The sequence below is a fragment of the Panthera tigris genome, chromosome E2 (assembly GCF_018350195.1).
Source record: "Panthera tigris isolate Pti1 chromosome E2, P.tigris_Pti1_mat1.1, whole genome shotgun sequence".
Taxonomy (NCBI): domain Eukaryota; kingdom Metazoa; phylum Chordata; class Mammalia; order Carnivora; family Felidae; genus Panthera; species Panthera tigris.
In genome coordinates, this window is record NC_056674.1 from 8,568,790 (window position 1) to 8,592,682 (window position 23,893).

A 23,893-nucleotide genomic window follows, 5' to 3' on the forward strand; every position below is an offset into this window, starting at 1 on the left:
GGGTCCAATTCTTCTCGCCGGCGCTTAGATAGCCATTGCTGTGAGGGGCGAGAGATCACGTGGGGGTAGGACGGCTCAGCTGGGGCGGGGCTGGCCAGCCTCGGCCGCCATATTTTTGAGGGGCTGCTAATCTCCCTCTAGGGCGGGGGCTCGCCCGCTAAAGCGAGCGCAGGCTGCAGGGCACGTGGTGGCCCGCAGAGGGCAACGAGGCTTTCTGTTCAGGGCCCAGTCTAGACCGGGTAGGTCTGGGTCCGGTGCCTGGTGTGCCTCCTTATGACCTGGCCAAACCCCTGGCCTGTCTAGACCTCAACGTCCTCATCTGTAAAACAGGTGGAAGTCGTTTTCCCTATGCGATCTGAGAGTGTGTGAGGGAATGACTCCAGATGGCTTCTGCTGCGTCCCTTACCTGCGATGTCCTCCTCTCCAGCCCCACCTTCTAATATCTGGCATGTCACAATCCCAGTGCTTTTTGGCTGGGGTCCTTTCCTCCAGAGAGCGTCCCCGGTATCTGGGGCTGGGCCGGGTACCTCCTCTGGGCTCCCACAGTGCCTGTTCTCCTGACATCAGAACGTGTCACGCTGTACTGACCCCAGAGGGGTCCCGTGTCTTCTCCCCCATAGATCAGGAGCCCTGAGGGGGCTGGGTGGGTTCTGACTCGCATCTGGGTCCCCGCAGTGCCATGCACTGGCTCTGGGCCCCAGGAGGCGTCAGAAAACGGCTACTGAATGAAGCATTGCGTTAACCGAAAAACCGAGACTCGCACGCAAACTGCCCCGTCCACACCGTGTCCCACCTACAGACAGGCCTGGCCAGAGCTGGTAGAAAAGGATGATTTATATACAATTTCCTGGGGACAAGGACTTTGTACAGAGGGGGATAGGTGGGTCTGGGGCTGGCGTTGGGGGCTGGCGTTGCCTCCATCCTGGGGGGAGAGTGAGCGGGGCAGCGTGGTCGAGGAAGGAACCAGTCTCTAGCTGACTTTCTCCGAGTCCCGGCTCTGTGTCCTCGGGCAGGTGATTCCTCTCTCTGGGCCTCAGTGTCTTCCTCTGTAAATGGGATGATACATGTGTCTGTCTCACGGGGCTGCTTGGGGGGTCCGTGGAGAGAGGAGAGGAGAGCATCAAGTGCAGGGCTACTGAAAACCATTCCATTTGCAGTGAGCGCTCGCTGTGTTAGGGCATCGCTGTCCGAGACAAGACGGTTCTCTCAGACAGTGATGGGAGCAGCGGGATCTGAGCTCTCCCATCACAGCCACAAGGCAGCCCCATGGGAAAGTGAGCATTCCAAAGCAACTAAGGAGCTGATTGTTACATTTTGCCTAATTTAAACTTAGGCAATGGTGTGTTTCTTAGGAGAGCAGGAAAGCAGAGTGGATACGAGCAAGGATGGGAGGAAAACTCAATGGATGGCCTTAAAAAAAAAAAATTGTAGGGGCGCCTGGGCGGCTCAGTTGTTGGTTAAGCGTCTAACTTGGGCTCAAGTCATGATCTTTTTTTTTTTTTTTAATTTTTAAAAAATCTTTATTTTTGAAAGAGACAGAGACAGAGCAGGGGAGGAACAGAGAGAGGGAGACCCAGAATCCCAAGCAGGCTCCAGGCTCCACAACCCCCACACCTGTCACCCCCCCCCACCCCCCCCACCCCCCCCACCCCCGCCCCATGCAGGGCTCAAACCCACACCGTGAGGTCATGACCTGAGCCGGTCAGACGCTTAACCGACTGAGCCCCCCAGGCACCCCTACAGATGAAGCATTTCTTATAAAAATTTAGTGTCGCATGCACACTGGATTCTAAAGACTTGGTATGAAAGAATGAGTAAACTATCTTGGGGCACCTGGGTGGCTCAGTGGGTTGAGCGTCCGACTTCAGCTCAGGTCATAATCTCGAAGTTTGGGAGTTCAAGCCCCACACCGGGCTCTGTGCTGACAGCTCGGAGCCTGGAGCCTGCTTCAGATTCTGTGTCTCCTTCTCTCTCTGCCCCTACCCCACTCATGCTCTGTCTCTCTCTCTCTCTCTTAAAAATAAACGTTTAAAAAAATGAGTAAACTACCTCAATAATTTTTAAAAATATTGATTACATGTTGAAATGACAACATCTTGGATACACAGGGTGAGATAAAATATATTAAAGTTACCTGTTTCTTTTTACTTAAAAACATGTGGCTACAGGACGCCTGGGTGTTAAGCGTCTGACTTTTGATTTTAGCTCAGATCGTGATCTCACAGTTTGTGAGATCAAGCCCTGCATGGGGCTCTGCGCTGACAGTGTGGAGCCTGCTTGGGATTCTCTCTCTCTCCCTTTCTCTCTGCCCCTCCCCTCTCCTCTCAAAATGAATAAACGCTAAAAAAAATTAAATTTAATTAAAAAAAAATGTGGCTATTAGAAAGTTTTGTTTTTTTTTTTTAAAGTAATCTACATGCCCAATGTGGGGCTCGAACTCACAACCCTGAGATCGAGAGTTACATGCTCTACTGACTGAGAGAGCCAGGTGCCCCAACTATTAGAAAGTTTTAAATGACATGTGTGGCTTGTGTTCTATTTCTGTTGGACAGCCTTGCTCTGAGGGCTTTGTGTGTGTCACTTAACCTCCAGACAACTCTATGGTAGAAAGAATATTATTAGAGTCTTTTGTACAGATAAGGAAACTGAGGCAGAAGAGGGAAAGGCTTAGATGCCCAGAAAGCCCAGAGTCAAGTCTTGGCTCTGTCACTCATGTGCTGTGTGACTTTTGGCAAATTATTTACCTCTCTGTGCCTTGGTTTCAGCCTCTGTGAAACAAAATAAAAATGACACTAGCTTCTCAATGAAGTAGGTTAATTCGTAGAAAGCCCCAGCATAAGGGCCGTAACTCTAAGGCATTATATGTGTGAACAATTACTGCAAACTGCTTCTTCTTAGAGTCCTCTGGGCCCATCAGGAACCCACTAAGGCTTTCTGTCCTTTCTCCCTCCTGGCCCACCTGCCTCCCGCCCTCGCACCTGTTCTCACCTTCTTTTTTCCATCACTCACCTCCCCTGGTTCCTTGCTACCCTGGACAGGAAGTCCCAGCTCCCTTGCATGGTGTTTGAGGGCTAGATTTTCACACCCACACTCCGCTCACAGCTTTTTCACACCTGGAAGTCTTTGCAAAGATGGTCCCCTCCGCCTGCTTCAGGAGGCTACTCTCTCCTGGCTTGCAGACTCCTGTAGCCAAATGTCTCCCCTGGGGCCCCCTTATGCACCCAGGTCCCCGCTGAGCTCACTCTCTCTCCCTAATCTCCCTTGTCCCTCAGGTTCCCCACTGGGCCAGACCCAGGGTCCTCTGTGCCACCTGCCCAAGCCTGTCAACCTGCAGCCCTGTTCTTTTTGTCTTGTTTTTTAAAGATGTGCTTTTTAGAGAAGATTTTATTTTATTTTTTATTTTTTTTTTACATTTATTTATTTTTGATAGAGAGAGACAGAGCACAGGTGGGGGGTAGGGGCAGAGAGAGAGGGAGACACAGAATCTGACCCAGGCTCCAGGCTCTGAGCTGTCAGCACAGAACCCGAGGCGGGACTTGAACTCACAAACCGTGAGATCATGACCTGAGCCGAAGTCGGACGCTTAACCGACTGAGCCACCCAGGTGCCCCTATTTTATTTTATTTAAACATTTTTTTAATGTTTATTCATTTTTTGAGAGACAGAGTGCCAGTGGGGGAGGGGCAGACACACACACACACACACACACACACACACACACACACACACACACACACACAGAATCCCAAGCAGGCTCCAGGCTCTGAGCTGTCAGCACGCACAGAGCCCGATGCGAGGCTCGAACGCATGAACTGTGAGATCATGACCTGAGCTGAAGTTCGACACGTAACCAACTGAGCAACCCAGGTGCCCCCTAAGACATTCTTTTTAAGTAATCGCTACACCCAACGTGAGGATCGAACTCACAACCTGGGGATCAAGAGTCGCCTGCTCCACTGACTGAGCCACGCAGGTGCCCCCGCCCTGTCCTTCTTGATCCCTGACTCTTGAAACTGCCTGTCCCCTTCTCTCCATCCCCATGGTGCCAGTCCTGGCCCTGACTCAGGCCTTGTCCTCTCTCCTGGGACCCTCGCCCAGCATCCAGTCTGTCCGGTCGTCATGGCCCCAGAGTGGTCTTCCTCATCCAGAGCACACTCCCCCCCCCCCACCCCCCACCCCCCCCCCCGCCCTACACACAAAGTCCAGAGTGCTGGGCTTGGTGAAGGATTCACCGAGCCGAGTCAATGCTCCGCGAGCCACAGGGGCAGCACATCCCAGAGCCTGGAGGCGTAAGCGCCTGTGGCCTCCACAGGGTCAGTGTCATCCCCTCAGACCTCCCCAAGCCCTCTGTCCGTTCTGCTGGCTCACCTGCTCCCTGGGGTAGGGCGTTCTCCATCTCCTCCTTCGCCAGTGCAGGCACCAGGCAGCGGACATCAGCAAGAGAGCCACGGGCAACAGCAGCAGGAGGAGCAGCAGAGGGGCCTGAGCGGCTGGCAGGGCTGTGGCCTCCAAGGCCCTGGGGCTCCTTGGGGGCAGTGGGGTGGTGGAGGAGTCTGCTGGGAGAGAGGAGGCTGGGTGAGTGAGGAGAAGGGCTGGGCCAGAGAAGGGCAGAGCAAGGGAGGGGCCGAGAGAGAGAGAGAGAGAGAGAGAGGGAGACGCAGAATCCAAAGCAGGCTCCAGACTCTGAGCCATTAGCACAGAGCCCAACGCGGGGCTCGAACCCACGAACCGCGAGATCATGACCTGAGCCGAAGTTGGATGCTCAACCGACTGAGCCCCCCAGGAGCCCCTGGAGAAATATATTTCTAGGGCTTATGTATTGATTTGTTTATTCCTCTTTTTCCTCCAATCGGCTGTGAGCTCCATGCGGGTGACAGGAACCTTATCTTATTTATTGCCAGACCCTACTACTTAGTGCTCATTAAGTAATATTATAATAGCTTAATTTCATAAATTAAATATCTGGCCAATTGACAAATGGGCAGATAATAAAACGGTCAAAGACCCTTCCCTGTGCACACTCACCCCATTCTCTCTTCCCTTCACCCACTGGGCTCTAGCCACATGTGTCCCTTCACTCTTCCTTAAACACATAGGCAGGTTTCCGCCTCAGGGCCTTTGCACTGGCCGTTCCCTCATTCTCAACTTTCAGTGACTTTCCAGCCAACCACCTCAGACCATGCTTCCATCACCCTGTTGTAATTTGCCTGCGTAGGGCTCCTTATACTCAGCTGTTTTCCTCTTTAATTATTATCCTTACGTGTTTATCGTCTTTCTCCTCAATTAGTATATCAGCCCCACATGGGCAAGCACTTGGTCTTGCTCTGGGCTGTGTCGTCACCAAGGACATGGTTCATAAAATGTGGTCAAATGAATGAATAGTCATAAATGTAAGTACCAATGACAAATGAAGCTTGATTTAGATGGCAAAATGATTGGAAGTGTGGGGAGAAACTGAGAAAATTAGGATGGAAGGTAGCTTAAAAAAAATTTTTTTTTTTAAATGTTTATTCTAGAGAGGGAGAGAGAGCGTGAGCTGGGAAGGGGCAGAAAGGGAGAGAGAGGGAGACACAGAATCCGAAGCAGGCTCCAGGTTCTGAGCCACCGGTACAGAGCCTGATGAAGGGGCTCAAACTCACAAGCTGTGAGATCATGACCTGAGCCAAAGTCGGACGCTTAACCGAATGAACCACCCAGGCGCCCCAAAAGGTAGTGTTTAACCATCCCTCTCAAGGGCACCAGTCGGGCTCAGCCAGGGGAGCACGTGACTCCTGATCCTGGGGCTGTGAGTTCCAGCCCCGGGTGTGGTACAGAGAATACTAAACGAAAACAGAAATAAAAACCAAACAATCTGACAGATCTAGTAACAAATACCAGGACAGGAACCTCCAAATAATATCACAGTAAGGTGGGGAGAAAATATGTACACACAGATTCAACTCGGATCCTGCCAAAAGATAGTCTATTTTTTTTCCCCCTTTTCCTCCTAAGACAGGGTCAGTTACAGAACGGATTATGTACTTGGCCACAGAGCAAACCTTCCTATGCTGAAGAAGTCATGTTTCCACAGGGCGCAGTCTCTCATTATATTCTGATTATGTGATTTCCCATTGATCCTTTAGTTGGTGAGTCCCTTCCCCCAGCAACTGCTGACACACCTCCTAAGAGAGTCTGAATTCACATGTGTCAGCAGTGTGAAATGCACACTGGTTCCTAAAGATTTAATAGGGGACAAAGGACGTGAAATGTCACACTAAATAATTATTTCTTTATTTTTGTAAGAGCCTATTTATTTATGGGCCTGGGTTCGAGCCCTGAATTGGGCTCCTCGCTGATAGCACGGAGCCTGCTTGGGATTCGCCTCTCCCTCTCTCTGTCCCTCCCCTGCTTGTGCGCTCTCTCGCTCTCTCTCTCTCAAAATAAATAAGTGAAACTTGGAAAAAAAAAACCTGGAAAAAAAGAAAAAAAAGAAAAAAAAAGAAAAAGGCAGGGATGACTGTTCCCTTCTCAGGGATGGGTAAACTGAGGCCTAGAAAGAGGAATGAACTTGGGGGGACATGCCCCAAGGTCACACAGCCAATGGGAGCAGAGCAGGGTCTGGGATGGCCTGAGGGGAAGGGGTGAGGGGCTGTGGGATGCGAGAGGTGAGGGTAGGAGGTGGGGGCTTGGGGGGCTTGGGGGGGGGCCTTTACCGGGCTGACACTGTAGCTCCAGGCACCCCGAGAAATTCCTGCGGGTGATCCAGGGCTTCAAGGCCGCCAGCTGCTCGGAGGTGTCCTGCAGGAGGTGGGAGATGTTGGTCTGGACGAATCGAAGACAGCTGGGGAGGGGCTGGGGGCAGGGGAGGGAGACGTCACCACCGCATCACCCTCCGCTCAGGCCAAGGGCCTTCCCTGCCTGGCCCAGCCTAACAGGGTCCCGTGAGGGTCTCCGAGGGAGAGTTTGGACCCCTGCCCCCAGGATTGCTAAGGGGAGATGTCCTTAGCGATGCACAGCGAGCGGGCCCAGTCAGATCTGGGTCCCGAGGGGGTTTGGATCGCCTCCTTCTGGTCGCTAGGGGAGAGAACCCCTCAGCAACACCCAGTAACGGGCCTGAGAAGTCAACTCAGAACTGGAGCATTAGGCCCAGGACCCTCGCCATCTTTCAGTGCCCAGGGAAGCGTTCTTTTCAGCAGTGGGGCCCCCCAGGGGGACTGGGGTTCCAGCCCCACCACCCGTGGGTTGCTAAAGAAACCTCCAGTAAGTAAGCCCTAGGAAGGCATTTCACGCGCTCCCCTAGCTGTCTCCCAAGTTCAGGGCTAACCTGGAAGGCACACAAGGTGACAAAATGTATCTCGGTGTTGACCGCCTCCAGCAGGCTTTGCATCTGGGACCCAGCCACAGCCTTGAGCCGACCCATCCAGCGCTGGGCCAGGACCAGGTGCCAGAATGGCCCACAGAGCTCGTCCTGGGAGAGAAAACCCAAGTTCGGGGGCCCGCCGGTGGAGGGGGCTGGGGGCCGGTGCTGGTGGGGCTGGAAGGATGAGGGGCCAGGGCCTGGGGTCCTGCATCCCAGGGGAGGAAGGGGCAGGTCGGCCGGCTGGCGAGTTCCTCCGCCCCCCCCCCCCCCCAGGGGTGGTGCTTCCTGAGTCTACCCCCGCCCCAGCCCCTCCCATCTGCGACTCACGTCCTGTAGGTTGGCGGCGACGGTGACTGGGTAATCCTGAAGCAGGTAATCAGACTATGGGAGAAAACAGGGTCAGACCCGGCTGAAGACAGGAGAAAACGGAACTATGGAGACCCAGAGAGAGGGGGATAGGGAGCCACAGAGAGAGAGGGGGACAGAGAGCCAGAGAGAAGGGGACAGAGAGCCAGACACCTAGAGGGGGGAACTTAGCCCCAGTGGGCGCAGAAAGGCGCACCGGAGACGATGGGACCGGGCCCTCACCAGCTTTCGGATGGTGACCTTGAAGGTGGAGGAGATGGGGCTGTGGCTGAAGGAACAGTCGGGGGACCCGCGGAGGCCAGGGCTGAGCAGTAGCAGGAGCAGCAGGGAGGTCTGCGGGCGAGGCACGGGGTGGGGGCGCCCTCTGTCGGCTCCACTCGCACCCCTCACCTGGGCACTCACCCCCCCCACCCCAACCCCGGCCCCCTTCTCTCTGTCTCCCCTCTTTCTCCCCTCCCAGGTCTCCTTCCCTCTCGTCCAGCAGTCGGCCTTCCTGCTTGGGGCTCCCGTGCCCGTCTCGGACCAGCCCCCCGCCCCACGCTTCCTCTCTGCCTGTATCCGATGCTGGCCCCGTCCGTCCCCCCAGCTCCCCATTTCCCCGCTGCGCCCACGGCTCCCCGTGTCTGCTCACCTCAGCCCGGGACTTTCTCTCTCTGTCCACCTACCTGCCCCTCTCCGTCCCGCTCTCCTCTTTCTCCACGTGGGTCCTGCCTTCCCCATTTGTACCTCCATTTCTTCCCCGACCCTGTCCATCTCTCCCGTACCCCTGTCGCTGTCCCCCACGCCTGTCCAAGTCCCCCTCCTCTGTGCATGTCTTCCACCATTGTCCGTCTCTTCCCTGCCCCGTGTCCCCCTCCTCTATACATGTTCCCCACCCCTGTCCGTGTCCCCCACCCCTGTCCGTGTCCCCCACCCCTGTCTGTGTCTCCCACCTCTGTCCGTGTCCCTCTCTTCTGTACATGTCCCCCACCCTTGTCCGTCTCTCCCCTGCCCCTATGTCCCCCCGCTCTGTGCGTGTTCCAACCCCTGTCCAGGTCCCCCACCTCTGTCCATCTCCTCTCTCAGATCTGCCCATTTTGATCCGGCTCTGCCTCTCCCCCAGCTTGCCCCCCAGGTATACGCACAGTTGGGCTCCAGGCTGGCGCCAGCACTATCATCTCGGCCGGAGGCCCCTCATGCCTATGGCCAGATCTTGGAAGGGACAGAAGAGGGAGTCTCAGACCCCCACACCCCAGCCCCTTCCTCACCCGCCCCTTCACCTCCCCACCCCTCCCTCGGCTCCTTGATGTGGCTAAGTTTCCGCCTCCTACTCCCTCGGGCTTCCTGCATGAGCCCCAGTTACGGTGAAAACTCATCTCCCCTTCTAAGAACCCCGACGTCCGGTCCCCGGAACCCTCCCCAGGCCAGGGACCCAGGAACCTGACCCCCATCCCTCCTCCCTCAGCCAGGAGGGGGACCCCGGCCCCGCCCCTCGGGGACCCGGAGTCCATTTCTCCTCACGCACCAGGCTTGCCCCGGCTGGGCGTGGAAGGGGCCAGGCCGGGTGACAGCCAGAGATCGAAAGCGAAAGGAAATTTTGGGGGGCGATAGTGAGCCCGGGGTGGATCGGGCTGAGGCAACGGGCGCCACCTGGTGGTGACAGGTGGCGTCTCACGCGCGCCCCGGAGCACCGAGTTGGGTTGATCCCCCGGTGGGACCCACAGCGAATGGGGAGCGGGCTCCAGCCAGAAGCAATGCACTCGGGGCAAGGAGAAGGTCGCCCTGAGGACTTCATCCTCTCCTTGAATGGGGAGGGCTGGTCCGAGATGCGCACAGGAGTCAGAAGGAGGAGGGCCGAGCGCTGGAAGAGATGGAAGGAGAGCTGGGAGGGGAGAAAGAGGGGAGACAGAGAGAAGGGGGCTGTGTGTGTGTGTGGGGGTCGTCCAGGTGAGGGGTGCGAGTGGAGCCGACAGAGGGCGCCCCCACCCCGTGCGTCGCCCGCAGACCTCCCTGCTGCCGCTGCTACTGCTCAGCCCTGGCCTCCGCGGGGACCCCCGACTGCTTCAGCCACAACCCCATCTCCACCTTGGATGCGTGGCCTAAGCGTAGCTCCTGGGAGCTCCGGGGTTCCTTGGCTTGTGTCTGCGTGTCTCCATCTCTGCCTCTGTCTTCACCTGGCCTTCTCCAGAAGTGTCTCCCCTCTGGGTGTCTCTTATAAGGACACTTGTCATTAGATGTTGGGCCCACTCGGATAACTCAGGATGATTTTTTTTTTTTTAAGTTTATTTATTTTGAGAGCGAGCGAGTGAGAGAGAGGCAAAGAGAGAGGGAGAGAGAGAATCCCAAGCAGGCTCTGGACTGTGATATTATGACCTAAGCTGAAGCCAGACACTTAACCAACCGAGCCACCCAGGTGCCCCAACTCAGGATGTTATCTCGAGATCCTTAAGTTAATTATATCTGCAAGGACTGTTTTTCCAGAGAAGGTCGCATTCATAGGTTCCAGAGGTGAGGACAGGGACGTATCTTTTGGGGCGGGGGGCACTATTCAAACCACTACAGCTCCCCCTTCCCCCCCGCCGGGCTGTTTCCCACCTCTGGGCCTTTGCACATGCTGTTTCTTCTGCTTGGGATTCTCTCTCCCTCTCTGCCCCTCCTGCGTGCGCTCTCTCAAAATAAATAAACTTTCAAAATAAAGAAATAATATGATGTAGCAATGCCACTTCTGTTATTTCTCCAAAGGAAATGAAATCAGTCTCTCAAAGAGATATCTGCACTCACGTGTTCAACGTGGCTTACTCACGATAGCCAAGGTACAACCTAAGCGTCCACTGATGGATGAATGGATGAAGAAAATGTGGTATATATATATATATACACAATAGAATATTATTCAGCTACAGGGGCGCCTGGGTGGCTCAACCGGTGAAGCATCCGACTTCGGCTCGGGTCACGATCTCACGGTTCGTGGGCTCGAGCCCGGAGTCGGGCTCTGTGCTGACAGCTCTGAGCCTGGAGCCTGCTTCGGATTCTGCGTCTCCCTCTCTCTGCCTCTCCCCTCCCTTTGACTCTCTCAAAATAAATAAACATGTTAAAAATTAAAAAAAAAAAAATTACTCAGCTACAAAAACAAGGAAATCCCGCCGTTTGCGACATCACAGGTAATAAATCTGGAAGGCGTTGTGCTACGTGAATTAAGCCAGACAGAGAAAGACAAATCATGGATGGAATCACTTCTACGTGGAATCTAAAAAAACCGATTCATAGAGTCAGAGAGTAGAATGCTGGTTGCCAGGGGCGGGGGAGGGGGGGGCTGCCAGTAGGGGAAATGGGGAGATGTTGGTCCGAAAAGTACAAAGTTTCAGTTTTAAGATGAGTGAAGTTCCGAGGATCTAATACAGCATGGTGCCTATCATTAACAAAACCGTGTGGTACATTTGAAATTTCCTAGGAGAAACGTTTGTTTTGCTTTTGGATATATCGGAATTTTTTTTTTTTTTTTTTTTTTCTCCAGAGGCACTGAGCTAAGAGAGTGGATCTTCAATGTTCTCATCGCACACAGAAAAGGTGACTTTGTGAGGCAATGGATGTGTTCATTAAGTTGATTACGGTTAACTATTTCACGATGTATAGGTATAGTAAACCAACACGTTTTATACACTTAAAAAAATCAGGTCGTATCACCGAAATATATGCAACCTTTGTCAATAATGCCTCAACAAAGCTGGAAAAAAACAAAACAAAACCCTGAACGCACATGGCACCTTCCTTGGGAAGGTGGCCGCCGTCCCTCACCCTCCCCTTGTACATGTGCACTCGGGTTGGATAGGGTGACATCTCTGGGTACCCTGAGCTCCTTCTCATATCATAACACCTGTCACCTCAGGTTATGTGGGATCTTCCAACCAGAGCTGAGCCTACCTACCTCTCTTCTGCTCACACACCTTCTGTGGCTCCCTATTGCCCTTGGAACAGCTTTCTAGCCCTTCTGCCGTGCCACTCACTTCCTCTTTATCTCCTTCCCGTTCGCCCACACCAAAACTCTTATAAGATCCTCAGTCTCCAGGTGGTTCCCCCCCCCCCCCCCCACCGTGTCGCCTCCATAGTCGCACAGATTATGGGTCTCCCTGGCACAGGCCAGGAGCTTGTTGTGTTGCTGGGGTCTGACCGTCCTCTGGGCCTCTGGCTTTGTCCTGCCAGGGCCCGTGACCCAAGGGGACTTGGGGAATAGGTCTTGTTGCATCAGGCCTGGCAAATATCACTTTTAGCTCTGGCTGGGTCATTGTGGGAGCTCGGCCAGCCCCTTATCCTCAATAAGCCTCAGTTTCTTCGACTCCAACCTGGAGGTAAATGAGAAAATAGAAGGTCCCTTCCACATCCGTGCTTCTCTGAAGCTCGTGCTTGGCCCACCCATCCCCGGCAGAATTGTTCACAAACATCCGGGGGCCTTCCTCTGCAGGAGTCTAGGACCATGCGCCCTGTGGAACTCAGGCACAGTCACGTGACTCCCCTTGGCCAATGAAAGGAGGGTGGAGGTGCCGAGTGTCGCTTCTGGATGAGGATTAAGTGGGTCAGGGAGTGGCTCTGTAATGACATAAGCCACTTTGAGATCGGGCCACAGTCAGCCTGGGTCCCTCCCTGCGTGGCTCTGATGAACGGAGGGCCCCTACCGCCCCTCGATGGACAGGTTACCGTGAGCAAGAAACGAACTTTGTGGTTGTCGACCGCAAAGGTCTGGGGGTTGTTACTGCAGCAAAGCCTCACCCAACCTGTGATATCATCCCTCTCTCCTCCTTGCCCTCTTTACCTCGCTTCCTGTTCAGCCTGGCGTAGCTTGTCCCGCCAGGCAGATATTTTCTCGATTATTTAGTTTTGTGTCTCCCCTTGCAGTGGGCAGAATGGCTCTTGAAGATGTCTCCTGGAGGGGCGCCTGGGTGGCTCACTCGGCTGAGAGTCCGATCCTTGGTTTTGGTTTTGGCTCAGGTCGTGAGCTCGGTTTGTGAGATCGAGCCCCGTGTTGGGCTCAGCACTGACAGCTCGGCGCCTGCTTGGGATTCTCTCTCTCCCTGTCTCTCTGCCCCTCCTCTGCTCACACTAGTTCTCTCTCTCTCTCTCAGAATAAATAAACTGGGGCCCCCGGGTGGCTCAGTTCATTAAGCGTTTGATTTTGGCTCAGGTTGTGACCTCATGGTTCGTGGGTTCAAGCCCTGCGTGGGGCTCTGTGCGGACAGCACAGAGCCTGCTTGGGATTCTCTCTCCCTCTCTCTCAAAATAAATAAATAAACTTAAAAAAAAAAAAAAAAAAAGATGTCCAGTGGAACCTGTCAATGTTACCTCACATGGCCAACGGGCCTCTGCAGACAGGACTTGTCTTGAGGCGGGGAGACGATCATGGATTGGGGGGCTACAAAGAGCAGCACGGGGTCACGTGCCAAAGAAAAAGCAGGGAAAACATCCTTCCCTTGAGCTCCAGTCAGGAACGCAGCGCTGCTGACACCCTGAGTTTAGTCTGGTGACGCCCATTTTCAGCCTTCGACACCCAGGGCTGTTAAGATCAAACACTTGTGCTTAAGCCGCTAAAACTTCGTTACAGCGGCGACAGGAGCCTAACACAGCTCTCGCCCGCTAGAACGTCAGCTCCTGAGGCCTAGCTTCTCTTGTTCCTGGCCGTCTCCCCAGCACGTGGAACAGTGACTGGCTCAGAGTAAGGCACTCAGTGGACAGCTTCACAGACTAGGAGCTTCCACCCCTGGCCAGACATGATTGATTGGCCCAGAAGCGTATGCCTGACCCAAACTGGCCAAATTTCCTCTCCCTGGATGCAGCACGGACGCTTGCCAGAGGTCAGGGCTGGGGTTACGTCGACCTGGTAGTTGCCCTTGGCTGGTTAAAGCCACAGGATTAATGGGAAGGACACTGAGGCAGCCCGTGGAATCCCGGAGGGAGTTGTCAAAACACAGACAGAAACCAGAGCCTTCCAGGGACTTTCCTCCAACTCTCTCCAAACGTCCAGATCCTGGGAGAGAGAATGATCCGGTCCAGCTTTAATCAGATACTGACAGGAGGCTTCTTAGTCTCATTTGCCCCATGACAGAATCAACCTCTATTTAACAGCTAACACTGGTGAAGCATGTGCTGTGTACCCGTCACTAAGTTAACCAGTCTGGTTAGAACTATTAGTCCCATTTTACAGATGAGGAAACAGGCTCAGAGCAGTTAAGAAGCTTTCCTAAGATCACATGGCTGAAAGAGTTGATTGAGGCAGACAGGTAGAGATAGAAAACCCCAGAGATGGGGCGCCTGGCTGCCTCAGTGGGAGGAGCATCCAACTCTTGATCTTGTGGTCATGAGTTTGAGCCCTATGTTGGGTACAAATTACTTAAAAAAAAAAAAAAAAAAAATTCCAGTGATCACATGCCCACAGAGAAAGGACCAGCCCTGGTTCCTGCCTGCATCTAGGTTCTCAAGACCTGGGGCACCTCAGATGCATGTCTTGCCCTATTTTCTGTAGGACATCTCTATAGCCTTCTAGAAAATTCCTTCATCCTGAGCTAGCGCGAGTGGGTTCCTTGCATCAAAAAGAATTCTAGGGGTGCCTGGCTGGCTCAGTAGGCAGAACATGTGATTCTGGATCTCCGGGTTGTGAGTGCGAGCCCCACATTGGGGGTAGAAATGACTTAAAAATAAAACCTTTAAAAAAAGAAAAAAAATAATTCTAAAACATGATGTGCTCGAGCCGCTCAGATTCGCTCATGGGAGCGGACTGTTAAAAATTTAGGAATTCTGGGGACGCCTGGGTGGCTCAGTCAGTTGAGTGTCCAACTTCTGGCTCAGGTCTTGATCTCACGGTTCGTGGGTTCGAGCCCCGCATCTGAGCTGTCGGCGCAGAGCCGCTTCGGATTCTGTGTCTCCCTCTCTCTCTGCCCCTCCCCCGCTCATGCTCTGTCTCTCTCTCAAAAATAATGAAACGTTAAAAAATTTAGGAATTCTGTTAGCCTGCTGTTTAGTCATCGGGAACATGGTGGGAGCGTTTACACCATGGGAATTGGCAAAAGTAACTTACCAGCGTTTTTATTATATTCCAGAGAGCCACTGTGTTTTATTGTTTGTCTGCAAGCTATGGGTCCTAAAACAATGCATAGGCAGAGAAAGTCAAAGGGGAAGAGCTACACGATGGAGAAGGCCAAGGGGGAACATGAGGCTCTGAGGGCCTGCCTGGGGCTCTTCAGAGTTCCCTTTATCTGTCTCACAAATACCGGCTTATACTGGAGCCAGCCCACCCAGCTGCTGAGTCTTAGAATTCAAAAGGCCTCAAACAGAACAGAAGTCGCTACTCCCCCACTTCCTCCCCTGAGAGGCACAGCCAAGGTTGGTCAGAGTTTATTGGAGGGCATCGGAGCCATGATAAAAGAAGGCTCCAGGCTTCTGGTGTCTGTCGGGGTCCATCTCTCCTCTGTCCAAGACGGAGTGTGGGGGCACTCAGGCATCAGTCGCCCATGGGCAGCCACAGGGCCTTGGTCCGTGCTGCCCGCAGCCCCAGCTCTGGGCCTGCTCCCTGGGCTTCCTGATCCCAGGCCCGAGGGCGGCCCCTGTTCACCCACACCGGCTTCAGGTTTCCTGCTGAGGCCCACTCCACAAACTGGGAGCCCTGACACAGAAAAGGGAGATCAGCCCTTCCGCCAGCTTGGTTGCCAAGCAGCTGCTTCCTTGGCAACCAGGACTATTACTGCGGAGGGGCCCCAAGGCTTGACCTAGGCTCTGGTGCTACAATGCTCAGCTTGTAGCAGGCAAACCTTCCAGATGCGAGGGCTGGGGAATTTCCTCCCCATTAACAGCCCACATTCAAAGGAATGAGGCCTGAGGTTCTTATTGACAAGGAGTTCCCCTCCGTCACCTTCAGGCTTGAGGGTGGACTGTGGGCTTCTGAGTCTGTTACAGGGTGTGGTCCCTTAGCAACGGGTTGTCCAATGAGATTGGGTCTTTGGGCCGGGCAGGATCTCAGGCCCTTGTTGCTATGCTAAGGAGATCCTCTCCCTTGGCAACAGGGACTCTGGAGGGCGGGATCTCAGGACCCGGTTGCCAAGGAATTTCTCCTCCTTAGCAACGGGAATTCTAAGGGGGCACTGCCAGGTTTCCAGAAAAGGAGGAGACCGTTGGTGAGGTTTAGGACGCTGGAGGGATGGCAAAACAAAGGGTACCTGGGCAGATCCGAAATACCACAGGGCCTGGACGTCCTGGTGCAAGGCCAGGCAGCGGGTCAGGTGGTCCCGGTCTCCAGTCACCACATTCACCAGGCCCGCTGGCAACAAGGTGGCCATATCCTAGCGGATGGGAGAGGGGGTCGGGAGGGAAGGGAGTCAGAGACGCCGAAGGCAGTAGGTTGGGTGAGGAGTGAGCTTCCGGGGAGGGCTCACGGGGTCCATGAGCAGTGCAAGCTTGGATGGAGGGCGGGGGCAATGGGGACTGGGGTTGCCGTGGTTACAAGGGGGTGGGGCTAGTGCAGGCCTTGGGACACCGTCCATCCCTCTGCTGCCCCAGGGGCTGCTGGGAGCAGCGGCAGAAAGGCGGGCAACCGTACCTGGCAGACCTCCAACGCGGGGATGGGGCAGACCCCGCTGGGCACCAAGACCACGGTGTTGCCATGGGCCAGGGCGGCGGCCAGCAGGGACGCAAAGGCAAGCAGGGGCCACTCATCAGGGCACACGATAGCCAGCACGCCCAGCGGCTCCCGCAGTCGGAGCACAGGGCCTCTCAGCTCTGCCACCTGCAGGGGCAGGCAGGAGGTCAGGGGCTGGGTTGAAGAGCCTCATCGTCTGCCCCTTTCCTCCTCTACCTATCTTTGCTTCTCTGTAACGACTCCAACAATAATTAACCAGGTGACGGTTCAGAGCAGACTCGGGCCAGGCAGCTGGGTTGAAGTCCCAGCTCTGCCACTTACCAGCTGTGTGACCTTGGGTGAGTTACTTAACCTCTCTGGGCCTCAGTTTCCCACCTTTCAAATGAGGCTCCTGGTGCTTACCTCGTAGATTTGTTTCTAGAATGAAACAAGTTAATGCGTGTAGAGGGCTCGGAATCTGGCCCATGTTTTGTTTCTGTGTGTGTGTGTGTGTGTGTGTGTGTGTGTGTATGATTAAAAAAAACCCACAAAATTTTATTGAATATAATTGACATTCACTAATCTGCATGCATTTTGAAGGGTACAATTTGATAATTTTTTTTCTTTTTGTTAAGTAAGCTCTACGCCCAACATGGGCTTGAACTCATGACCCTGAGATCAAGAGTTGCATGCTCTAACGACTGAGCTAGCCAGGTGCCCCAATTTGATACATTTTGAGATCTATATGTACTCCTAAAACCGACACTATAATCAAGGTAATGAACTTCACCCTTCAAATCTCCTTGTGCCCCTTTGTGATCCTTCCCTTCTGCCTCCATTTGTTTTTTTTTTTTTAATTTTTAATTTTTTTAACGTTTTATTTATTTTTGAGACAGAGAGAGACAGAGCATGAACGGGGGAGGGGCAGAGAGAGAGGGAGACACAGAATCGGAAGCAGGCTCCAGGCTCTGAGCCATCAGCCCAGAGCCCGACGCGGGGCTTGAACTCACGGACCGCGAGATCGTGACCTGAGCTGAAGTCGGACGCTCAACCGGCTGAGCCACCCAGACGCCCCCCCTCCTGCCTCCATTTGAACCCTCTCTGTCCTCAACCACTTCCTCTCACCATAGTTTGTATTTTTTTTAAAGCTGATTTATTTATTTTGAGAGATTGAGAGAGTGCCAGTGGGGGAAGGGCAGAGAGACAGGGAGAGAATCCCAAGCAGGCTCCATGCTGCCAGTGTAGAGCCTGACATGGGGCTTGAACTCACGAAACTGCGAGATGACCTGAGCCGAAACTAAGAGTCAGATGCTTAACTGACTGAGCCACCCAGGCACCCCTATAATTTGTGCTTTCTAGAATTTTCTAGATTTGCAATTATAGAGTCTATACTATTTATTTTTTTAAATCTGGCTTCTTTCACTTAGTGTAGTAATTCTGAGATTCATCCACCGTGTAGCATGTTCACTCCTGAATGCTGAGTAGGATTCCTTGTAGGGACCTACCACAGTTTATTTATTAACCAGTCCAGGGACATTTGGATTGCTCCCTATTTTTACGTATTTAACTAATTATTTAAATTAAAAAAAATTAATGTTTTTATTTATTTGTGAAGGAGAGAGAGACAGAGCGTGAGTGGGGGAGGAGCAGAGAGAGAAGGAGACACAGAATCCAAAGCAGCCTCCAGGCCCCGAGCCGTCAGCACACAGCCCGACGCGGAGCTCGAACTCACAGACCGTGAGATCATGACCTGAGATGATCTGAGAGCTGGACGCCTAACCGACTGAGCCACCCAGGCGCCCCTCCTCAACCTTTCTTCACGGACTCACTGTATGTTTCCTATCAACCCTGTATTTGGTTGCCTGTCATGTATATAAACAAAACCAAAGTCACACGAAGCAACACTCTGTGTAAGACACTCTATATTTCCTGTTCTATTTTGTTTAAAAAAAAAAAAAAAAAAAAGCTGGGTGGCTCAGTCGGTTGAGCGTCTGACTCTTGATTTCAGTTCAGGTCATGATCCCAGGGATGGGGGATCGAGCCCTGTGTCGGGTTCCATGCTGAGCGTGAAGCCCACTTGGGATTCTCTCTCTCTCTCTGCCCCTCTCCCCTGCGTTCTCTTTCTGAAAAGAAAAGAAAAGAAAAGAAAAGAAAAGAAAAGAGAAGAAAAGAAAAGAAAAAAAGAAAAGAGTAGAGGGGCGCCTGGGCGGCTCAGTCGGTTAAGCGTCCGACTTTGGCTCAGGTCACGGTCTCGCAGTTTGTGGGTTCGAGCCCCGCGTCCGACTCTGTGCTGTCAGCGCAGAACCAGCTTCGGATCCTCTGTCTCCCTCCCTCTCTCTCTCTCTCTCCGCCCCTACCTTGCTCGTGTGCACTCCCTCTCTCTCAAACACAAATAAACATTAAAACAAAAAAAGAGTAGGAAAAAAATCATACTACAACCACTAAACTGATTTTACGGTCCGGAAATGGGTTACTAACGACAATCTGAGGCGCTACACTGTGATGCAGACCATACGCCCATTACACAGATGAGGAAATCGAGGTGCGCAGAGGGGAGGCCACTTGCTGGTGATCGTGTGCAGCTGGGATGCCGTGTGGCTGGGCTCACTCCAAAGTCCTTGCTCTAACCTCTACTGCAGACCGCCCGCCCTGTCTGCTGGCCCCCAGAACCCTCTCACCTGCAAGACGTGGCCTTGGGCCTGGGCGCGGGCCCCCCACGCCCGCAGCCGCCTCACGCTAAGCTCCACCTCCACCTTGGCGGTCTTGAGCTCCACTCCGTGCCTCTCCAGCGCCGAGGCGAGGGCAGGCTCCCGGCGCTCCAGTGCAGATGCCAGGGCCCACAGCAGGGATGCCCGGGCTCCTGGTGGCCGGGTCACCCAGCTGGGGGAGGGCAGTGCACGTTACGGGGCGGCTTCCCGCTCCTGGTTCTTTCCAGGTGCCCCAGCTCTGTCCACAGCCCCTACTGCGGGGCTCCAGGCCCCACGGCCCATCTGCATGGGGAGGGGTGTGACCCATATCCTGTCAGCTTTGGGAGCTCAGCCCTCAGGACCCAGACCCCAGATCCCATCAGCCCTTGCGGGGGGGGGGGTCTCAGGCTACCCTCTGAAAGGCCCCACGACCTCTGGGTTTTCCCACGGGGTTCCCCTTACCCAGGGGCAGCCTGGTGAGCGGCCTCCACGGCACCTCGGATATCCTTGGCTCCGCCCTCAGCCACGTAGGCCTGGAGATTGCCTTTCGAATCCTGGATGCATCTGGAGCTCCGGGCCCCGGGAGCTTGGAAACGGCCCCCGATGAAGAGCCCATAGGGGGCCGCTGGGCTGGAGCAGGGTGAGGCGTAGGGGTGGGTCCCGGGGCCAGGTCTACTCGGACCCCAGGCTCCACCCACTGAGCCTCTGGGAGGGCACTCCTTCATTTAGCAGAACTGAGACTCCCTTCGGGCAGGGGTGAGGGGGGTGGGTGTGAAGCCACAGACTGAGAATGCAATTCTGGGCAGGACTCGGGGACCCCCCTCAAGATGGCTCTAATGAACCCCTCCTCCAGGCCCTGGGCAGCCTGCTACAACTTCCCTTCTCCCCGCCTGCCGTACCCCCAGAGATTCTGGGAGTTGCAGCTCACCTGGGTCCTATTTCAGGCCCAGATGGTAGGGTCAGGGGGACAGCAAGGCCAAAGGTGTCATAGTTCAGATTCTCAGAAAGGGAAGGCAGCCGGGCAGGGGTCCCGGAGGGCCGCAGATACTCGTACAGACCCTGTGAGAGGGGCAGAGTGTCAAAAGGACGCAAGGTGGGCACTGGGTGGTTGAAGGGGGTGCTGCTGGGGGGGCAGGAGGGGGGAACTCACGTCTGGGCCCCCGTGCCAGGAAGACCCACTCTCCTTGCAGCCACCTGTGGGCACTTCGGGGTGTCTAAGGCCGTGGGCGTTGATCCAGACCGTGCCCACCCGGAGCCTGTGCGGGGAGAGACGAGGACATCAGCAAGAACAGAAGGTTGCAGGGGGTAAGTGGTCGGAGGGGCAGGGTGGGGAGAGACCCAGAGACCCCCAGAGAGTGGAATGGAGACCTCAGGACTGAGAGAAAGAGCAGAAGCTTGAGCCTTCCCCTCCCCCCCCCAACAGACTGCCTTTGGGCCCCAGCAGGCGCCAACTGACCCATAGCCCAGCTCCAAGGCCTGCCCTGGTCTCTCGCTCCACACACTGGCACTGCCTCCTCGGGGCGTCCCGTTGGCCACGGCCAGTGCCTCCTTAGCTGTGCGGAAGGGGGAGGCCACGACCACGGGCCAGGGCACCTGGAAGGGGTGACGACGGAGCTCAGGTGGCCCGGCCAGCTCCCCCCACCAACACCCCCCCCATTCAGCAGCCCCCAGACCCGGACCAAATGGTCACTCCAGGGAGCTCTGCAGGTGTAGTGTTGCTGCCCATGTGTGGCTGCAGACGGGTGGATGGAAAAGGATTTCCGGGGCCCTGAAGGGCTCACCTCTGCCTGGGTACATGGGGAGGCTGGGGGCAGGTCAGAGACCAAAGTTGGGGGGAAGAATGGGCTGACTGAGGGAACATCGCCAGCCTGGAACACCTGAGGGGAAAGGAAAGATCTAAGGTACACCCCCAGCCCCTCCTCCCTCAGACCCAGGAGCCCAGGCCCCCAGTCCCTCCTCCCTCAGACCCAGGAGCCCAGGCCCCCAGCCCCTCCTCCCTCAGACCCAGAGTCTGGGACCCCCAGCCCCCTCTTCCCTCAGAACCAGGAGCCCAGGCCCCCAGTCCCTCCTCCCTCAGACCCAGAGTCTGGGCCCCCAGCCCCTTCCTCCCTCAGACCCAGGAGTCCAGACCCCCAGCCCCTCCTCCCTCAGACCCAGAGTCTGGGCCCCCAGCCCCCTCTTCCCTCAGAACCAGGAGCCCAGGCCCCCAGTCCCTCCTCCCTCAGACCCAGAGTCTGGGCCCCCACCCCCTCCTCCCTCAGATTCAGAGTCTCGGCCCCCAGCCCCTCCTCCCTCAGACCTGGGAGACTAGGCCTCTAGCCCCTCTTCCCTCAGACCCAGAGTCTTGGTCCCCACCCCCTCCTCCCTCAGATTCAGAGTCTCGGCCCCCAGCCCCTCCTCCCTCAGACCCAGGAGCTGGGTTTCCAGGTCCCTCCTCCCCTGGCGCCGGGGGTCTGTACGCCTTGCTCACCTGTGCGCCCTGACTCTGGGCCTCGCGCACGTAGCGCTGGGCCAGGTCATGTGCGGCAGCCCCTCGAGCCCCCATGTCCACAGCGCCGTCCAACCCTCGACCGCCCCGAAGCCGCGCCATGCGCTCCTGAAGCCGCCTCATCGTCTCGTCCCACACGGACTCCTGGATGAGGAGCCGGAGTCCCCCCTGTGAGGAAAAGGGATGTCAGGGCAGGCAAGGTCGGGGCTCACGTTGAGGGGACGGGCCCCCAGAGGGTGGAGACTTGGGGATGTACATACACAGATCAGAGGAGGGTCAAGGGGGGGTGGCTGGGGACCCTAGAGACTCACTGAGGCCCCAAACCCGGGCAGGAAGTGAAGTTACAGAAGTTGGTGATTCAGAGTGAAGACAGAGATTGGAAAAGTAGGGACACGGATACTTAGAAAAGTGAAGAGAATCTTAAAGAACGAGAGACGCGAGCCCCCTGCACACACTGGAGAGCCGGGATGTGGAAAGGCAGAAATCCGAGGTGCGGGAGCCCCACACGTGCCACGGTGCGGAGACAGAATCTGAGGCACAAGGAACTGAACTGAAGATTATAATCAGTGGAGACATGAGGCCCTGAGGTCTGGAGACGGACACGCACGATCCCCAGGACTTGGGGGCACACGAGTGCACGGGCCTCACCGCGCTGTGGTCGGACCAGGCTGCATCCACGACGCCCTCCACGGCCGAGTCCACGTCCGCTGCCTCCGTCAGCACCAGCAGCGACTCGGCCCCCAGTGCCAGGCCCAGCTCAGCACCCTGACCCGCCAGGGTCCGCCGAAGGACACGTCCTTCCTGCAGGGCCCCCGCGGGATTCAGCTGAGGGGCCTTTGGGCCTCCCCGCCACGTCCCGTCCCCCTCCCGACCCCGAAGATACCTCGACGGCTCCACAGAAGGTCACCTTCTGGACTCCAGGCTGGGAGGCCAGGATGGGGCCCAGGGAGGCAGGGCCGTTGATCATATTGAGGATTCCTGGGAAGGAGCCTAGCTCCCCTGCCAGCTGTGCCAGGAGGAGGGGTGTTGGAGAGCCTGGGGGCACCAGCACCACCACAGTGCACCCTGGGAAAGGTGGGCAGCGCAGAGATCCTGGAGTCTGGGCTCCCGGCCCCTCCTCCCTCAGACCCACGAGTCCCAGCCCCCTCCTCCCTCAGACCCAGGGGTCAAGGCCCCCACACCCCTCTTCCCTCAGACCCATGAGTCCCAGCCCCCTCCTCCCTCAGACCCAGGAGTCCGGACCCCCAGCCCCCTCCTCCATCAGACCCAGGGGTCAAAGCACCCAGATCCCTCCTCCCTCTGACCCAGGGGATAAGGTCCCCACACCCCTCTTCCCTCAGACCCACGATTCCCAGCCCCCTCCTCCCTCAGACCCAGGAGTCAAGGCCCCCCAGCCCCTCCTCCCTCAGACCCAGGGGTCAAGGCCTCCCAGCCCCTTCCTCCCTCAGACCCAGGGGTCCAGGCCCCATCGGCACCGTCCTTCTCAGACCCGGCCCATCAATTACCCACAGCCAGGGCAGGGCAAATCCTCCACATCATCTCAAGGAAGGAGAACGTGGGTGACAAGATGAGACCAATCACTCCTGTAAAAGTGAATGAGACAATCGGGGCAGGCACTGCTGGTTCACGAGGGAGGAAGGGGCTGGGGACCAGGACTCCTGTGTCTCACCCATGGGCTCCCAGCCTGCCAGCGTCTCCTCCTGGGTGTATGCCTGGACCGCATGGCATTGGAGTAGCTGCTGGGCCAGTGGGATATCCCTGTCTCGAACCTCTCGAACGGCTCTCCCGGTCACCAGGGACTCCAGGGTCCAAAGTAGCCGCTGGTGCTTCTGGATCATCTTGGCCAGCCTGTAGAGAAAGCCAGGGGGAGAGTCATTTCCCATTGCCTCTCAGTCAGAGTCCTGGAACACCCCCTACATACCTGGACTACAATCCCCATGATCGCCGCCACCATTGACCAGAGGTGAAGAGCACCAAAGATTTATGGGAAATGTAGTCCGAGAAACACAAAACCCGAGGGTGCCTTTTGCAGATCTCGGCCGCCCGCAACCCCCAAAGGTGCTGAGAAATTGGAAACTCAACCTTTCATCTCAATTGCATTTTAGAAAATGGAATGTTGGTCTCTAGTTGCTCCAAGAGTATGATGGAAAACGGGTGGCGCTGAGGCTCCAGCAGCCCCAATGAACCGCCAGGAAAATGGGGCCTCGATGAGGCCCGAGGCTATTCTGGGAAACAGAGCTTCGTCATTACTAGTCCTGGTGGACGGATGCTTTAGCTGCTACAGGCTCAAAGCATGCTGGGAATGTGAGCCTTAGCTACGCAATCAATTCCGCGAGACATCGAGACATCGGGAAACAGAGTCTTTGTTCCCAGAGTCTCAAGTGGTTGCTTGAGGCGCTGGCAGGCTGGGAGCCCATGGGTGAGACACAGGAGTCCTG

The 23,893-nt window shown here is 55.6% G+C and overlaps 2 protein-coding genes and 1 long non-coding RNA gene across 8 annotated transcripts in view; 1 reads left to right on the forward strand and 2 right to left on the reverse strand.

Moving 5' to 3' along the window:
- On the reverse strand, positions 1–9,290 carry FLT3LG (fms related receptor tyrosine kinase 3 ligand). 6 transcript variants are annotated; one of them, XM_042968510.1, is made up of 8 exons: positions 9,210–9,290; positions 8,830–8,896; positions 7,928–8,038; positions 7,667–7,720; positions 7,304–7,447; positions 6,693–6,831; positions 4,369–4,556; positions 1–1,046 (listed from the first exon to the last, which is right to left on the reverse strand). In XM_042968510.1, the coding sequence occupies exons 2-8, from the start codon at positions 8,860–8,862 to the stop codon at positions 834–836; spliced, it is 882 nt and encodes a 293-aa protein (XP_042824444.1). In that variant the 5' UTR covers positions 8,863–8,896; positions 9,210–9,290; the 3' UTR covers positions 1–833. The 6 variants fall into 6 exon arrangements, with proteins under 6 accessions (XP_042824444.1, XP_042824445.1, XP_042824442.1 ...); XM_042968511.1 differs by lacking the exon at positions 9,210–9,290 and adding an exon at positions 9,130–9,189; XM_042968508.1 differs by lacking the exon at positions 9,210–9,290 and having other exon boundaries at positions 6,693–6,777; positions 8,830–9,102.
- Positions 7,649–17,921, forward strand: LOC122234036. Its single transcript, XR_006211732.1, has 3 exons — positions 7,649–7,711; positions 11,199–11,251; positions 17,896–17,921. It is a non-coding gene; the product is annotated as an uncharacterized LOC122234036 (long non-coding RNA).
- Positions 14,740–23,893, reverse strand: part of ALDH16A1 (aldehyde dehydrogenase 16 family member A1) — a 15,314-nt gene continuing 6,160 nt past the window's right edge. Inside the window, exons 4-17 of the mRNA XM_042968505.1 lie at positions 23,125–23,303; positions 22,961–23,038; positions 22,339–22,520; positions 22,104–22,256; positions 21,438–21,623; positions 20,749–20,844; positions 20,424–20,560; positions 20,118–20,223; positions 19,896–20,026; positions 19,430–19,597; positions 18,959–19,160; positions 16,263–16,448; positions 15,883–16,005; positions 14,740–15,332 (exon numbers count right to left, since the gene is read on the reverse strand). Of these exons, the coding sequence (XP_042824439.1) occupies positions 15,171–15,332; positions 15,883–16,005; positions 16,263–16,448; positions 18,959–19,160; positions 19,430–19,597; positions 19,896–20,026; positions 20,118–20,223; positions 20,424–20,560; positions 20,749–20,844; positions 21,438–21,623; positions 22,104–22,256; positions 22,339–22,520; positions 22,961–23,038; positions 23,125–23,303 (2,089 nt within the window). The 3' untranslated portion in view covers positions 14,740–15,170. The remainder of the gene's footprint in view (positions 15,333–15,882; positions 16,006–16,262; positions 16,449–18,958; positions 19,161–19,429; positions 19,598–19,895; positions 20,027–20,117; positions 20,224–20,423; positions 20,561–20,748; positions 20,845–21,437; positions 21,624–22,103; positions 22,257–22,338; positions 22,521–22,960; positions 23,039–23,124; positions 23,304–23,893) is intronic.